At 39.7% G+C, this 17,576-nt stretch overlaps 1 protein-coding gene across 10 annotated transcripts in view; it reads right to left on the reverse strand.

Annotated features, from left to right (window-relative positions):
* The window catches only part of Ryr3 (ryanodine receptor 3), a 598,743-nt gene that overhangs the window by 7,978 nt on the left and 573,189 nt on the right, over positions 1 to 17,576 (reverse strand). For all 10 annotated transcript variants that reach the window (XM_045155998.1, XM_045155993.1, XM_045155990.1 and 7 more), the window contains 5 exons: positions 7,485 to 7,615; positions 2,752 to 2,794; positions 2,159 to 2,286; positions 1,714 to 1,774; positions 1,040 to 1,186 (listed from right to left, as the gene is read on the reverse strand). In XM_045155998.1, coding sequence (XP_045011933.1) covers positions 1,040 to 1,186; positions 1,714 to 1,774; positions 2,159 to 2,286; positions 2,752 to 2,794; positions 7,485 to 7,615 — 510 coding nt within the window. The remainder of the gene's footprint in view (positions 1 to 1,039; positions 1,187 to 1,713; positions 1,775 to 2,158; positions 2,287 to 2,751; positions 2,795 to 7,484; positions 7,616 to 17,576) is intronic.

Raw genomic sequence — 17,576 nt, forward strand, 5'->3', positions numbered from 1 at the left:
GTGGCCTCTTGGGGTATGAACAGTTACTCAAACCTTGAGGAAGAGTGCACAGAAAGAGGAATAACTTGTACTTTCTTCCAAAGAAAAGAAAGGACTTGAATGTAAGCTCTGCCTGTAACAGGTGTATAGTCTTATGGGAGACAATTAACCTCTCTGAGCCTTGATTCTCTTATTTGGAAAATGTACATAACACCTAACTTACAGGGTTAGTTGTGAGACTCACAGTACCCCAGGCAGGGCACACACTTGGCACATTTTAGCTTTCTGTGCTATTCTCCCATACAAAGGTTTAGAGATGTGAGGAAGAAGGGCTTATGCATAATTAACTGTAGTTAATGAGGAACCAAATGTTGAATTTGTGGATAATGAAAAGCCATTAAAAGATTATATTATGGCCACAGTCATTGTTATTTACAGACATCAATATCTAGTCTTCATATGATCAAAGTTAATTTTTATTTTTTTATTAGTTTTGTTTTGTTTTTCAAGGTAGGGTCTCACTCTATCCCAGGCTGACCTGGAATTCACTATGTAATTTCAGGGTGGCCTTGATCTCACAGTGATCCTCTTACCTCTGCCTTCCGAGTGCTGAAATGAAAGGTGTGAGGCACCATGCAGGCCTCAGTTAATTTTTTGATTCACCATATGATGTACACACAATATATACATATATGTGTATATTATACATATTAACTCATTAGTTCTTAGAGACTTATGTCCAAAGTACCTGGAGAGCTTCACCGTAATGTCTACTTGTTAACTCCCAGAGAACAAGTCAGAACTAGGGAGGAAGGGGAAGACCAATAAAATGGCTCAAGAGTGATTGATGTGTCCACCATTTTGCTCATCACCTCCTCCACTGATCTAAGTGTTAAGGGTCTTTTTTTAGTTACCAAATTTTTGTAGTAACAATTGCTATTAGTTCAAATCTTGGGCCAAGGAAGAGTCATTATATACTAGGAAAAATTTCTTCCCGACATATACCAATGTAGTACCAATTACTTTTTCTCTCCTGTTTTAAGTCCATATAACCCAGTACCTGTTTGCCATTGTGAGTTACAGATGACAGAATTGTCCTCAATGTCTTAAAGCCCATTGCAATATCCAACAGATGAGCAGCAAAGAAGAAATTGTTGTAGTGGCCCAAGACTGACATGGTTGTGTACCAGGCCAGGTAGAGAAAAGACTGTGGAAAAATGGAAGAAAGTGGGTAACTTGGGCTGGAGAGATGGCTTAGTGGTTAAGGTGCTTGCCTGCAAAACCAAAGGACCCAGGTTTGATTCCCTAGGACCCATGTTAGCCAGATGCACAGGTAGCACGTGTGTGTGGACTTTGTAGTGGCAGGGGGCCCTGGCACACCCATTCTCTCTCTACCTCTCTCAAATAATAAATAAAATTACAAAAAAAAAAAGAAAATGGGCAACTTCTCAGGTATTCATAATATAAGTTGTGCCCATTAAGCCATTTTTTTCTCATTTTGGGGAACAGTGAGGATTAAGTGGACATGTGAATTGGCCAAAGGACTCCCAGATCAACCTTGCCCTATTTTTACAAAGGGTCCCTGCAGCACCTCTGTTTGGTGTCTCTGATAAGTAACTCCTGAACTTTCTTGGGAATCCTCCATGGTATGTATATTCCTCTGTGGTGTGGTGGTGTCCCATGACATGCCCCAACTGGTGCACAAGATCTAGTTTTTTCAAATATAATACTTACATTGTCAGTAAAAACCACTCCCAGTTTCCAGATCTGGTACTTCATGTCGATGGAACTTAGCCTAAAGAGAAGCAAATAATTTTATAACAAATGTCAAAATGTAGTTAAATGTCTAATAAGGTAGAAATTAAAGGTTTTTTTCTCTTAAAGTTAATAATTTAAATACAGCTCTAAACTTTTACCATGTTATAATGGTTCTCCCAAATATGGTTGAATCACACCCCCCCAAACCTTCATTAATCTTTTAGTGCTTTGGGGCTTGATTGGCTTTCAAATCCTTTAAAGTGGTCCTCTCCCAGAATGTAAGAACCACAAGGAAATACTTGTACCAGACCAAAGACTGACAACAGACATATTTGCAATTTCCCTCTAGCCTTTCAGAGAGAAATGGAAAAACAAAGGCTCTATCTTGGCCGCTTGGGACTTGAAGACTTCTGCTCTGTACCATGACATCAGAGAAGCTGCCTCGGTTTTGGTCTCTTCTACTGGGCTAAAGTCAAGGGCGTTTTTGTCCAAACCCAGGAGTTCAGCAATGCGCTCTGCTCCGTAGAGATCTCCATACTTGTTGATCACCTAAAGCAGAGAGATGATGGTGAGCTGTGGCTCCATGCCACCACCGTATCTTTTTCTGGCTTTGAGGTTTCAGAGATTTGCTGCATTCTAGGCTTTCCCAAGGGTCTGGAGGAGACCTGATTCAGATGTAATAGACAAAGAGAAAACCCTCAGAGACAATGGAAAAGGTAAAGGCAATTAAGTGACCCTGCTTTTAAAACTGCTCTCTTTTGGGAGGGGAGGAAAAGTCTCCTGTATAGAAGACAACATGGATAGTGTGCAGGGAGGGGTTGGAGACAGGCAGGTATGAGAAAGAAGCCAGAAACCTACATACACACCTCGTGTTGTGACTTGCTGTCCTTGAGAGACCATCACATTTAAAACCGACATCACATTTATTCATGATTGTGCATGGAAAGCTTTAAAAACCAACACTAACTACATTTCTTTGTGATCATGGAATTCACCCCCACTGACAAGGCATACCTTTCTCTTCACAAACTTGTCCCAGTAGTTATTAGGAAAAGATCTGAAATTGAAGATGAAAAGGGAAGTTCTTAATCCTTAACATCAAGGCAGACACATCAAGGAACTTTTCGATTTCAGCGTCTGGATCTTGGGTTCTGCTCACTGAAGAATTGAAGAACTGATTGCAGTTCAGAGTCACTGTAGATCACAGGCTTATGCTTTCACCACTGCGTATTGACTGAAAAACTTGGAAAGTGACCACTATTTCTAACTCAGTTATGACTAAAAATAGGGCATCATGATGACAGATAGTCACAAACAGATACATATTTCTAGTTTTTAAACTCGCCCAGCTTTGCCACCCCTCTCACCTTCCTGGCGGCACACTCCTGGGCTCCTGACCAGCTATCCATAAATCTTACTGCTTCCCCTCAGGTCCAAAAGGCCTCCTGCATCATCTCTGCTGTTCCTTGCTCTGTTATCAGATCCCAATATTAGAAACAAGACCCTGAAGGAATTATATGGAATGTATGCAGTAGGTAAGTGGTAAGGATGTGGGATGTGATGAAATGCCTAGACAAACTAATATTTATGGCTCTGCTGACCAGGAATCACCTTTAGTTAACTTGAGTAGGGTTTTCATTGACCCACATGATTTTCTATGTCCTATTCCTGTATATTCCTGTGGCACCTGCCTTTCTCAGGACTTTAGTCCCTCTCTCTCCTGGAAGTGGCTCCTCTTCCCACACTATCCTAGTTTCCCTATAGACACTATATTTCTTGTCGGAGATGGTTCCAGCTCTACAAATGTTTTATTCTTATTTTTAAAAAATATGTATTTATTTGCAAATAGAGAGAGACAGAAGAAAGACAGAGAGAATGGGTCTTCAGGGCCTCTAGCCACTGCAGATGAACTCTAGGTGAGTGCAACATTTTGTGTATCTGCCTTTATGTGGGTACTAGGGAACTGAACTCAGGTCATTAGGTTTTAAAGGCAAGTGCCTTAACCACTAAGCAATCTGTCCAGCCCCTGCTTTCTTCTTAAGAGTCAAGAAAGGATTGTCACCCTGAGGAATGTTGGCTATTCTATGGAGACCATTCAGTTCATGATAGAGTATTGAGGACCTCCATCTATTCATAACCTCCCAGAATAATATGAACCTGAACAAAGGTCACCTTTTTTCCAACAAGGTGTCTAGTCTTTATTATTTGTTTAACTTCCCTCCCACTTTGTTGTGTTAATCATCTAAATACCAGTTATGAACAAAATGAATTATACAATAAACTACTAAAAGATACCTCAGGTGAAGATAATTTTTTTCTTGCCTTCTAAGTACATTTCTCTGCTACTTGATTTTTTTCATGCACTGAATTTAGAAACAAAATAAGTGTGGCTTCCTCTGCCACACTGGTCTCTCTTCTCTTTTTTTGTGTGTTTGAGATGCTCTCACTATGTAGCCCTGGCTGACCTAGAACTCACTACAAAGGAGGAAGAATATATATATATATATAGTTTTATTTGCTTATTACTTATTTGGAAGAGGGAGGGAAATGGGTGCACCTGGGCCTTTCATCCCTGCAACTGAACTCCAGATGCAAGCATTACTCTACATCTGCCTTTACATGAGTACTAGGGAATTGAACCCAAGTTATCAGGCCTTGCAAGCAAGTGCTCTTGACTCTTGACTGCCAAACCATCTTTTCAGCCCAAGGGATATATTTATTAACAAAAACCTGACTAGTGAAAATTTGTTAAAGCAAAAGAATGACTATTAATAATTAATAGCACTAATGACTAAATGTTAAATGACTAGTATTATCACTAACTACACATGAATATTAGGGACTAAGTTAACTGGGGGATTTTATGAGGAAGATAACATGAGTGGGGTATAGGGAAATTCAAACCTGAAGCAATGTTCTACTTTTTAATCTACAATTTATTATTAACCTTTAAAAACACACACCACATTTTAGAGGTTCTTGTGTATGTAACAATATAAAAATAAGAAATCTCTGGGTGAATACTAGGTACCAAAACACAGTAGTAGTTCCAGTGTTACACAGCATAATAAGGCAAGTATAGCCTACAACAACTACTTTAATAAGAGAAGTATTTCATGGTCCCCAACACCAAAAATAACACTGAGGGGTCAGAAATGCTAATTGTCCTGATTTGATAATATGCATGTACACGTGCAATGAATTATAGAAGTCTACCCCATAAACTAAGCTCAAATATTTTATTATGTGAACTTAAGAATTCAATTTAAAATTATATTTAACTTTAAAAAAAAATTTTTTTAAATTTATTTATTTGAGAACGACAAACACAGAGAGAAAGACAGATAGAGGGAGAGAGAGAATGGGCGCGCCAGGGCTTCCTGGCCTCTGCAAACGAACTCCAGACGCGTGCGCCCCCTTGTGCATCTGGCTAACGTGGGACCTGGGGAACCAAGCCTCGAACCAGGGTCCTTAGGCTTCATAGGCAAGCGCTTAACTGCTAAGCCATCGCTCCAGCCCCATATTTAACTTTTAAAAAGGAATATATCCATGAGCTATGGTTAATTGAGAAAAGCAAATTACAAAGTACCACATGTATCATGATGCCATTGTAAGAAAAAATGAGGTTGGGCTACAAACACTTTTTTTTTTTGTTTGTTTGTTTGAGGTAGGGTCTCACTCTGATCCAGGCTGACATTGGAATCAACTATGTAGTCTCAGGGTGGCCTCAAACTCATTGCAATCCTCCTATTTCTGCCTCCTGAGTTCTGGGATTAAAGGCGTATGTTAACATGCCTGGTTTACATTTAAAAAAAATTATTTATTTGACAGAGAGAAAGAGGCAGGGAAAGAGAGAGTGAAAGAGAATGGGCACGACAGGGCCTCTAGCCACTGCAAACAAACTCCAGACACATGCACCATCTTGTGCATCTGGCTTACATGGGTCCTGGGGAATTGAACCTGGGTCCTTTGGCTTTGAAGGCAAGCACCTTAACCACTAAGCAATTCCTCCAGCCCTACATACACATTTTGAAACAGCCATTTTATTGACTTACAAATTTTCCTGTCCATAAATAAGCAATGTCAGCAAATTTCTTTATTGGGATATTTAATGTACTCATCTCTTATCTCCTGAAGATAAATTTCTAGAATGGAAATTGCCTTTTGCCTAGGCTTTTACAGCCATATCATCTTGTGCCCCAGGCTCACATGTCACAGACAGTTGCAGAACATTTACCAATAAATTAACTTATTTAATTGTATCCAGAACTTGTGTAATGTGAATGGCAAAGGGTCAAAAACATCACTTCATTGTTGGCCTTATTTTTCTTATATGAAGAGACTGGGTGGAACTACTATAGGCAGGGACAGATTGAGTTTATATCACTTTATTTTCCTAAGGGAATTCTCTTTTTAGGGACTGTTTTAAAATAAAATAAATAAAAATGAAAATAAAAGCTTAGTTGTACCTTTGCAGATCTGCCTCTACTTTGTGTCATCATCTTTGAATTGGAAGCAGTTTCTTTTCCCAGGTACAGGGCTCTTGTTTCTAAATGTGAACATCTTAACTGGGACAGTTAAGAGTCTCAACACAGTCACACTTGCTTACATATTTACCCATATTTCTTTCACTGCAATAACTTATCTTGCAACTCTCATTCTCACAACTAGAAACGTATTGGCATTTGCTAATGATGATGACTATTTTTGAACAGTTAAGGGAAAAACAATGAGCAATAGATTGATGTCTACCATGTACCTGCCAGGCATGTGACAAGCATCTGTCATATACTTATCAATCCTCCTAGGATTGTAATAGGGCATTCTCAGCCCTTGACTGTTGAAGAGGAAACTGAAATTTAGCTGGACATGGATATGAGGAAGAGGAGGCGGCTTGCTGACCTTTCCCAAGTTCACAGTTCTCCAGCTTGCATAGCTGACTTGCTCCCTTGCCTGTGTATCTGAATGACCAGTGCTTTTCCATGACAGTACCATGCACATCCCATGAAGCGAGGCTCAGCTCCATGGGTATTAGCATCCATAACAACATGGACCTGCGTAATTTCTAAACAGCTGCCTCTCTGTTGAGAGGTCTATTACCAAACAGGCTATTTGTTTAAGGAGACTTCATAGATCGAATGTCACAAGACTGCCATGTCACAGGAGAGCTCTGGTGCACAGAAAGAGCAGCTCTCCAGATCCCTTGGCCAGGTAAATCCTGGAAACACCCTGCCTGGCTCTAGTTTAAGTGATATTGTACTGGACTGTCTGGTAATCAGATATGGTCAGTACCTCCTGGTAGTATCTTCTATCTCCCAGTAAGTACACAGAGATATATACAAGTGTTTGAGGGCAATAGGCTACATTATTGAAGAAGCAAGGGAAAAAAGTTCCCCCAAACAATGGAAGGCTTATATCAATCAGTCTTCAAACCAGGGAAGAGTGTTCTACTTATAATAAAGACTCCTGGGCTGAAGAGATAGCTTAAAGGTTAAGGTAATTGCCTGCAAAGCCCAATGACTTAGGTTGGATTCCCCAATACCCATGTAAAGCCAGTTGCACAAAGTGGGACATGCATCTGGAGTTCACTGGCAGTGGCTACAGGCCCTGGTGTGCTCATTCTCTCTCCCCCTTTCTTTCCCTTCTCCCTCTCTCTTCCCTTAAAAAAAAAAAAAAACTTAATTTTAAAGAGGAATATATAATAAAGAGTCCTTTGCTTTTATGGGATGGGAGTGAGGGGCACTTACGGTGTGTTGATCACCAGTCGGTCCCACTGACCCTTGATGTCATCTTCAGATGGCTGTTCGGTGATATATAGACCATCAAACTCCAGCTTCCTGGCGATTTCCTTTTCCCTTTTGAACACTACTAAAGGCACCTATGAGTGAGAATACACTGGTTATTTAGAGAGGCGATTGTGACTAAAGCACTGTTCTCAGGCATCTGGCACAAATTTACTTTATTCATCAAGCTAGAAACCTCTTTATACTGGGATCTTTATAGAACCTAGTTTGGGAACAACGCCAAACAGATCTTTTCTTTTGGCTAAGATACATGCTCCTCCAAAAGCTGATCTGACCTAAGCCCGTCTTTAAGATTTCAGTTAAAAAGCTGATAGGGCTGGAGAGATGGTTCAGTGGTTAAGGCACTTGCCTGCAAAGCCAAATGACTCAGGTTTGATTCCCCAGTACCCATGTAAAGTTGGATACACAAAGTGGCACATGCATCTGGAGTTTACTTGCAGTGGCTGGAGACTGGTGTACCCATTCTTTCTCGGTTACTTTCTCTCTGTGTGTCTCTGCTTGCAAATAAATAAATAAGCTGGTAGTAGAGCTTGCAATGGTGGCACATGCCTTTAATCCAAGCACTTGGGAGGCAGAGGTTGAAGGATCACTGTGAGTTCAAGGCCAATCTGAGACTACATAGTGAATTCCAGGTCACCTGGGGGAGTGGGGGGGAGCTAATAGTTATGACAAGCTAGTCTCCTTGATCCTTGCTAGAGAAGATGTAAATGTTTAGGTAGGTATCAAGGATGAATGGTTATGGCTTCTAGAATTCCTTAGGCTTAGAATTGAACCAAGATACAGAAAGGAGAACAAACTATTTTAGGACAGACTGGTCAGGCATAGGAATGTGTTAAAATGTCCCAATGGCTAGAGTCATATATAATGGCATGGCTTTGAAATTTAGTTCATGAAACGTGATTGATAGGATGTGAGGATTCAGAGGGCACTGTACATAGTCTTTTTTTTCTTTTCATAAAGAGCTCCTGCTGGGCAATAGCACATTCATGTGTTTCTTTTTCTTCTCTCTCTCTCCCTCTCCCCTTTCTTCCTTCCTTTCTTCTTTTTCTTTCTTTCTTTGCTCAATTTCTTTCTTTCTCTTCTTTTTTTTGAGGCAAACTCTTCTCCCTCTATAGCCTAGCCTGGTCTCTAGTTGATAGTAATCCTTTTACCTCAGCCTCCTGGGCACTGGGATTAAAGGTGTGAGCCACCATGCTTGGTTACAGAGTTCTTTTTCTCTTTTCTTCTCCTTTCCCTTCCTTTCCTTTCCTTTCCTTTCCTTTTTTTTTTTTTTCTCTTCTTCCTTCCTCTCTCTTTAATTTCTTACTTATTTTTTTCAAGGTACTGTCTCACTCTGGCCCAGGCTGACCTGGAATTCACTATGTAGTCTCCGGGTGGCCTTGAACTCACGGCAATCCTCCTACCTCTGCCTCCCAAGTGCTGGGATTAAAGGTGTGCACCACCATGCCTAGCTCATTTCTTACTTTTATTCTCTTATATAGCAAATTGCCTTATTTTATGGGTATACATTCCAAGATATTCAGGGAATACCTGAAGTCATGTATAGAACCAAGATCTATATGTGTTATATTTTTCCTTATACATACAAAAATGAATTTTATGACTTTTACAGCTTAGCTAAAGTACTTATTATATATTATAATTGTTATAATTTCAGTCAGAAGTGTGACAAAGTAGCACATATTTCTTTTTTCTTCACAATTTCATGGATAGATTTGTTCTTACAGCAAACTCATATATTTTCCCTTATTAAGCACTGTCATATTTTTACCTAAAAGGAGCATCTTATGGCTTCTCTTTGGCAATCTGAGTTTCTAGTATCCCTGATCTTACACTCTGAGGACTTAAGTAAAATGAGAGTTACTTGAATGTAAGCACTGTGTTAGCTTGGTAGTCAAAGTGACAAGTGAAGAGGGCTAAGTGACTTAACAGGTGGATATATATATGTGTATACACACACACACACACACACACACACACACATGCATATTTATTCTTCATAAGACAAAGGGGTGATTCATGTCCTAACTGGGACAGAATGGGATTGTATGAGATTTCATCATACTACTTAGAATGACATATGGTTTTAAACTTATAAATTATTTATTTATGGATATTTCCACTTCATATTTTTGGGCTTCAAGTTACCTTATAAAACCATGGAAAAGAGAAAACTATGTAATTGTAACACTTTTTGAGATAAAGTCTCTCTATGTGGCCCACGCTGGGCTCAGACTCACGGAAATTCTTCTGCTTTATTCTGAGTGTGAGACGACAGGCTGGACACTGCCACCCTCATCTTCATAAGCCTAACTTTATTTTAGACCAGAAATGGTGGCTATGGCAATGGCTGGTCTCCATTGTCAACTTGACCAGATTTAGAATCTCTTAGGAGATGACTCTGTCTGTGAATACATTTCTAGAGAGGTTAAATGAGGAGGACAGATCCACCCTTAAAGTTAGTAGGACCCACTTTCAGTCCAAAAATGAATAAAAAAGAAGAAAAAGAAAGCCTTGGAAATGTAAACAAGCAGTATGTCACTCTTGCACCACCTCAAGCTGTTCCCACTGCCACGTCTTCCTTGCCAGTATGGACTATACTCTCAAACCACAAGCCAGATTATTCTTCCTCTGTCAAGTTGCTTCTACCAGACATTTGACCAGAATGGTAAGAAAGGGAATGAATACAGCTACAAAGGGCTTCCACTTGCTAGGCCCTGCCCAAACCAGCAAGAGTTAGGTTACTGGAAAGGGATTCTCCCACTCACACCAGCCCTGAAAAATCCATAAGCTTCATGAAGACAACAGGGGCCAGCTGAGCCACTCTAGGACAACTCCAGACAGCTTCTCACAATCTCCATAGCACCAAGAACACCTCTGGAGAGCTCAGGACATCAAGGGGTCAGAGCCACTCTTTCCCCCACAGCATCCAGCACAACTGTTATGAAGAGCTAACCAGGTGAGCCAAGAACACAGTGAACCAGAGAGAACTAGCTTCACATTCAGCATAAGTGAGCTAGAATATCACTCCAGTTTTACATTAGGGCAATATATACCCCAAAGCTGGAATACGCTTGTTCACTGCATGTGTTAACTGCATCTTCAATATGAGGGTAGGTTGCTAAAGGAAAGAATCCCAGGGAGGAAAAATTCAAAGCTTAGCCCACTAAAACAAAAAATACAGATGTGTTGGATTTGATGTATGTTTAGTCTACTTTGCCATTCTTAATTATGTTTTGGAGTTAAATTTTTCATGTTTGATCTTCCTTCCTTTCTTTCTGTCTTTTTTCTTGAGGTAGGGTTTCATTCTAGCTCAGGCTGACCTGGAATTTACTCTGTAGTCTCAGGGTGGCCTTGAATTCATGGCAATCCTCCTATCTATGCCTCCCGAGTGGATATTTCTTAATTTGTAGCACTTTTCTTTCTTTCCTTTTTTAATTTTTCTTTCTTTCTTTGGGACAAGGTCTTACTCTGGCCCAGACTGACCAAGAACCCATTGCAGCCTTGGAATCTCAGCCTCCAAATTAACTGGACTAAGGATGTGAGCTGCCATTCCCACCCAGTTTAGGACCTTTGGTTCTATTAATTTATCTCTTTTAATCCCCACTCAAGCATAAATATTCTGTGCTAGTCTTGTTTGTGCTCCTATATTGCTCAGTTGGACTTTAAATTTGTCCTGCATTTTTCTCCATCTAGCTTATCATTAGAATCTTTCTACTATTCTTCCCATGTACAACTCCTATACTTTCCCTTTCTTTCCAACCTATTTTTCACATTCTCCCTTCTTCCTGATTTTCCATAATTACAATCTTCTATAGCTTCAACAACCACTACAAACTGGAAAGTGACAAGTACCCCAACTTCCCTCTCCCAGATACTCATTCTACCTCTATCTTTAAAAAAAATTTTACATTTATTTACTTATTTATTTATAAGAGAGACAGAGAGAATGGGCATGCCAGGGCCTCCAGCCACTGCAAATGAACTCCAAATGCATGTGCCACCTTGTACATCTGGCTTACGTGGGTCCTGGGAAACTGAACCTGGGTCTTTTGGCTTGCAGGCAAGTGCCTTAATTGCTAAGCCACCCCTCCATCCCCATGCCTCTATCTTTTTAAAAGTTAATACTAACCCTCACACTAACTTACCCTTTGTTGCTCTCATTTCTAAATAATAAAAACCCTGGCATACTTCTACCAACCTTGTTTGTTTACTCACCAGCAATCATTGAAGTCAAAAGGAACATTGTTGTTAATTTGATAGTAGGATATTTTTTAAATTAATTTTTATTTATTTGAGAACAACAGACACAGAGAGAGACAGAGAGAATGAGTGTGCCAGAGCCTCCAGCCACTGCAAATGAACTCCAGATGCGGGTGCCCCATTGTTCATTTGGAAAATGTGGGTCCTGGGGAATCTAGCCCAAACTGGGGTCCTTAGGCTTCCAGGCAAGCACTTAACTGCTAAGCCATCTCTCCAGCCCAATACTTGGATATTTACATAGATAGTAAGCATATCTAACCCACTGGGTTACTCCTGCTATACTCTGGAAGTAATATAGAAGCTATTTCTGGTACCATGAACTCCTACTCTGAAAATAACTTTTCTGACTCAAACATCTAAGAATTCAGCAGATAACTAGAAAAGCCAAACATTGAAATAGCTCATGATGCAATAATATAAGAAACATAAAAATTCAAGACAATATATTTTCTCTAAAAATTATAAATCCAACAGAAATGACCTCCAGTGAGACTGATTTAGATGAAATTCCAGACAGAATTCAAAAGACTGATTATAAGTATGTTCAAAGAATCAAAGAAGAAATCAAAGGAATCATAGGAGGGGGAAAAAAACCCAACAACTCCTAAAGGAATCCCCCCAAAAAACCACAGGAAATCAGCTTTACAAAATAAAAAGCCAATACAAGATCATGAATAAGGAAATAAAAATACTGAAGAAATGCCAATCTAAACTACTAGAATTAAAAAAAAACAATAATTAAACAAAAACTAGCATGTCTCATCAATAGAATGGATAAAGGAAAGGACAGAATATCTGAGCTTAAAGTAGAAGATCTAGAACATTTAAACAAACAGAAAGAAAATTATTAAGAAGGTATGAGTGAGAATTTCCAGACATTTGCAACACTATGAAAGATCAAACATAAATAATGTGGAGGAGATGGATAAATTCCTGGATGCATACCATCTATCAAAGCTAAATTCAGAGCACATTAATCATCTCAATGAACCCATCACACTCATGGAGATTGAGAAAGTAATAAAAAAAACCTCCCCCAAAAGAAGAGTCCAGGACCAGATGGCTTCTCAGCTGAATTCTATCAAACCTTCATGGAAGAACTCAAACCAACCTTCCTCAAACTGTGCCACACAATTGGAGAACAGGGAAGTTACCCAACTCCTTTTATGAAGCTAGTATCACCCTAATTCCAAAACCAGGCAGAGATGCCACAAGAAAAGAAAACTACCAGCCTATTTCCCTGATGAACTTAGATGCAAAGATCCTGAACAAAATCCTTGCAAACCAAATCCAACAACACATCAAAAGCATTATCCACCTTGACCAAGTGGGATTCATCCCAGGAACACAGGGGTGGTTCAACATATGGAAATCTGTCAATGTAATACACCACATAAACAAGGTTAAACATAAAAACTACCTGATCATTTCAATAGATGCAGAAAAGGCCTTTGACAAGATACAACATCACTTCATTATCAAAACATTGGAGAGAATTGGCATGGTTGGTTCATATCTTAACATAATAAAGGCAATATACAAAGCTCCAAAGGCCCAAATAATACTTAATGGAGAGAGACTGGAGGAATTCCCATTAAGATCAGGAACAAGACAGGGTTGTCCACACTCACCTCTGCTTTTCAATATAGTACTGGAGGCCCTAGCTCAAGCAATAAGACAGAAGAAGGAAATAAAAAGGATACAATTTGAAAGGAAGAAGTTAAGTTAGCTCTATTTGCTGATGACATGATTATATAGGTAAAAGACCCGAGAGACTCCATCCCAAAACTCCTGAATGTGATTAACTCCTATAGCAAAGTAGCAGGATACAAAATCAATGCACAAAAATCAGTAGCCTTTCTATATGCAGATGACAAAGATACAGAGAAAGAAATAAGGGACAGAGTCCCATTTTCAATAGCAACAACAACAACAAAAATACCAAGGAAGTGAAATATCTATACAACAAAAACATAAAAACAATCAAAAAAGAAATTGAGGAGGACTTGAGAAAATGGAAAGACCTCCCATGCTCCTGGATAGGCAGAATTAACATTGTGAATATGGCAATCCTACCAAAGGCAATATATAGATTTACTGCAATTTCAGTTAAAATCCCTACAGTGTTCTTCACAGAGATAGAAAAAATGACCTCAAATTTCATAAGGAAAGGCAGAAGGCCTCACATATCCAAACATATCCTCAGCAAAAGAAATACCTCTGGAGGCATCACCATACCTGTTCTAAAGCTATATTACAAAGCCATAGTAGTAATAAAAACAGCATGGTACTGGCATAAAAACAAGAGCATAGACCACTGGAATAGACTTGAAGACCCTGACTTTGGGTCAAGCACCTATAGCTACTTGATATTCGACAAAGGCCCTAACAATATAGGCTAGAAAAAAGACAGCATCTTCAACAAATGGTGCTGGACAAACTGGATAACCATATGCAAGAAATTGAAACTTTATCCACACATTTCGCCATGCACCTAACTCAAGTCCAAATGGATCAAAGACTTCAATATAAGACCAGAAACTCGACCACTACTGGAAGAAAATCTAGGAAGTACTTTCCATGATATAGGAATGGAAAAAGACTTCCTGAACAAAACCCCAGTTGCTCACGATCTTAACAGCCACTCAACCAATGGGATCACATGAAGCTGAAGAGTTTCTTTACAGACAAGCATACAATAAGCAAAGCCAATAGACTACCCACAGAATGGGAGAAAATATTTGTGGGTTATCTAGCTGACAGAGAGCTAATCTCTAGAATCTACAAAGAACTCAAAAATCTAAACAGTAAAAAGTCAAACACTCAACTTACAAAATGGGACAGAGCTGAACAGGCAGTTCACAGAGGAAGAAATACAAATGGCAAACACACACTTAAGAAAATGTTTATCATCCCTAATCATCAGGGAAATGCAAATTAAAACAACTATGAGATTCCACCTTACCCCAATAAGTATAGCAAACATCAAAAAATCAAATGAAGATAAATGCTGGTGAGGATGTGAAGAAGTAGGAACACTCATCCACTGTTGGTGGGAATGTAAGATGGTACAACCACTTTGGAAAGCAATATGGAGACTCCTGAAAAAGCTGACTATAGGAGATACCAACAGACCCAGTTATTCCCTTACTGGGCATCTTCCCTAAAACCATTAAACCACAGGCCAGAGAGATTTGCTCAACCATGTTTGGCTCAATTTGTAATAGCTAAGAGCTGGAATCAACCCAGATGTCCATCACTAGAAGAATGGATAACTAAGATGTGGTATATGTACACAATGGAATTCTATACATCAGTAAGAAAAAATGACACAATGAAATTTGAGGAAAAATGGTTGAACCTGGAACAGATCATTCTCAGTGAACTTACCCAATCACAGAAAAAAAAAAAAAAAAATTCCCAGTATCAGTCTCACTCATCTATAGCACATAACATACCCAGCAAGCATCTCATGGACTAGACAATAGGATGGGTGGGGAGGGAGGGGAGGGCAATGGAGGGGTGGGAAACACAAATCTAGACCCAAACAGTAATGGTACAATAAAATTCTACTTCCTAAAAGGCAGACCAAATGGCTGAACCTTCACCAGGCCCTTAGAGGGAACACCTGAAACACTGGAGAGGGTATGATGAAGACTAACCTTAATCTTTAACAGCTTCCCTCCCTTCTCTTTCCCATTTTCCCTCTCTCTTCTCTCTAACTCTTGTATATTAGTTATCTTTTTCCTCCTTTTCTTAGTGGGCACTGACCTGTAACTCTCAGTACCAGCATGTGGCAATCGTCCACAATGAGCATTTGATCAGAGAGACCTATAAGGTTTCATAAAAGAATGACAGATTTCTGTCAGTGTACTTGATGACCCACCAAAGGTTATGGTAAGACTCTACTGCTGAAGACACCTTATGTGGTCGACACATAAAATGGAATGGCATCGCTGGAAGCTGGAGGAGAGTCAGTCCCCAGACAGTCAGTGCATCTAGTGACAGAAGGTGCTACATGGGCGACTGGGGGAAAATGACCAATATCTGCCAAGCAACTCATAATCTAACCTACTTAGCAGCAAATAGCCTGTTGTGATGCCCACACAAGTGCAATAGTGGCACACAGCCATGGTGGTAAACCAACGGCTCTTGATTCGGCTAACTGATCCTGTCAGTGGTAAGGAACCCATAGCTGGAGCTGGGAAACAAGTCAGAACCATATCCAAACATAAGCCCACTCTCCATTATCAAGCTACCATCAATTGTGGGCTACAAGAGGGCCTACACCTATTAAATTCTCTATAAAAAAAGTAAGGGTTATCTCATTTGTCCTGGTGCTAACTTACTCTCTGTTGGAGAATCTGCTTCTCTTTTTCAGATATGTGTAGATCCTAAGGAAAGAGCCACCCCATCATACCTCAAAAGGGCGCCGGCTGAAACTAAGAAAAATTGGCGAAACAAGCAAGGGTGCTGTTTTCCTGGTGAACCAGGTACCAGCACAAAGGTGAAGGAGACCAACACAGAGAAAAATCAACTCCTACCAAATCAGAGAGCCAGAGACCTAGAGGCCCCCAACACCTAATCACTGAAGCAGACCAAAAATGAATCCAACATGGCTCAGGGAAATTTTGTGGAAGAGGGGGCAGAAAGAATGTCAGAGCCACATGTTGGGTCATGATATGCAGAGACATTTATCCTACCTATAACAGTGGGCTAACTCCACAATGTATGACCCATATACCTCAACAAGGAGGGGCCAAAAGGGGGGGATAGGTCACAGATTAGCCTAATAATGGTACCAAACTGACTATATTTGCTGAATACAAAGCTAATTAATAAAAAATTTAAAAAAGATCGAACATAGAGATTTTAGGATACAGCTAGGTGAAGTGGGATATGCCTTTAATCCCAGCTCTTGGGAGGCACAGGTAGGTGGTTTGCTGTGAGTTTGAGGACAGCCTGGGGGATATATAGAGGATTTCAGGTCAGCCTGGGATGAAGTGAGATGCTATCTTGGAAGGAGAAACAAAAAGAGCTCAAGGTAAAGAAGAAGAAGAATTTCAATTTAAAGGCATAAGAACTTTCTGTTTTTAGTTATCAGTGACCACCGGATGATTCAAAATTGAGTAGAAGTGATAGTGGAACGTTCAACACTAAGTGAGAAATCTCTATCACACCCTCCAAGTCTCAGGGATTATTGTGGAAGAGGTGGCAGAAAGAATTTAAGAGCCAAAGGAAAGGTAAGAGGGTTTACAATACTGTGTTTCAGACACAAACTAACCTTGATATTCATGACCTCATAGCAGCTGATGCTACCTACATAAGACTTGCATAATCAGAGGAAAAATGATGATACCAAAATAGAAGAGATACTAGTTGAAAAGAAGATGGGATTTACTGGAAGGTTTCCAGAGGAGGAAAAGGGGAAGTGGTAGGAGGGGATTATGATCATGGTATATCATCTATGTTAATAGAAGCTGTAAGTAAAATGTTTTTAAAGAGTTATAAAGACCTACAGTCAAAGGGGAATACAAACTGGGTTTGGAAAGTGATTCATTTGCCTCATGAAGCATGCATACACTTCAAATATGTGGTAAAGTTAGTGGTGTCAGAAGATGCTACTGAAATCCCTGGAAGTGAGAAGTCAGAATAGCTAGAGATCCTCTAGCCAAAAAAGGAAAAACAAAAAAATTCAGACAGAATGAGAACTTCTTCTTCATTCATTCATGATGCCACTGGCTATTTGGGGACATCCTTGAAACTTGAGTA

The sequence above is a fragment of the Jaculus jaculus genome, chromosome 8 (assembly GCF_020740685.1).
Source record: "Jaculus jaculus isolate mJacJac1 chromosome 8, mJacJac1.mat.Y.cur, whole genome shotgun sequence".
Taxonomy (NCBI): domain Eukaryota; kingdom Metazoa; phylum Chordata; class Mammalia; order Rodentia; family Dipodidae; genus Jaculus; species Jaculus jaculus.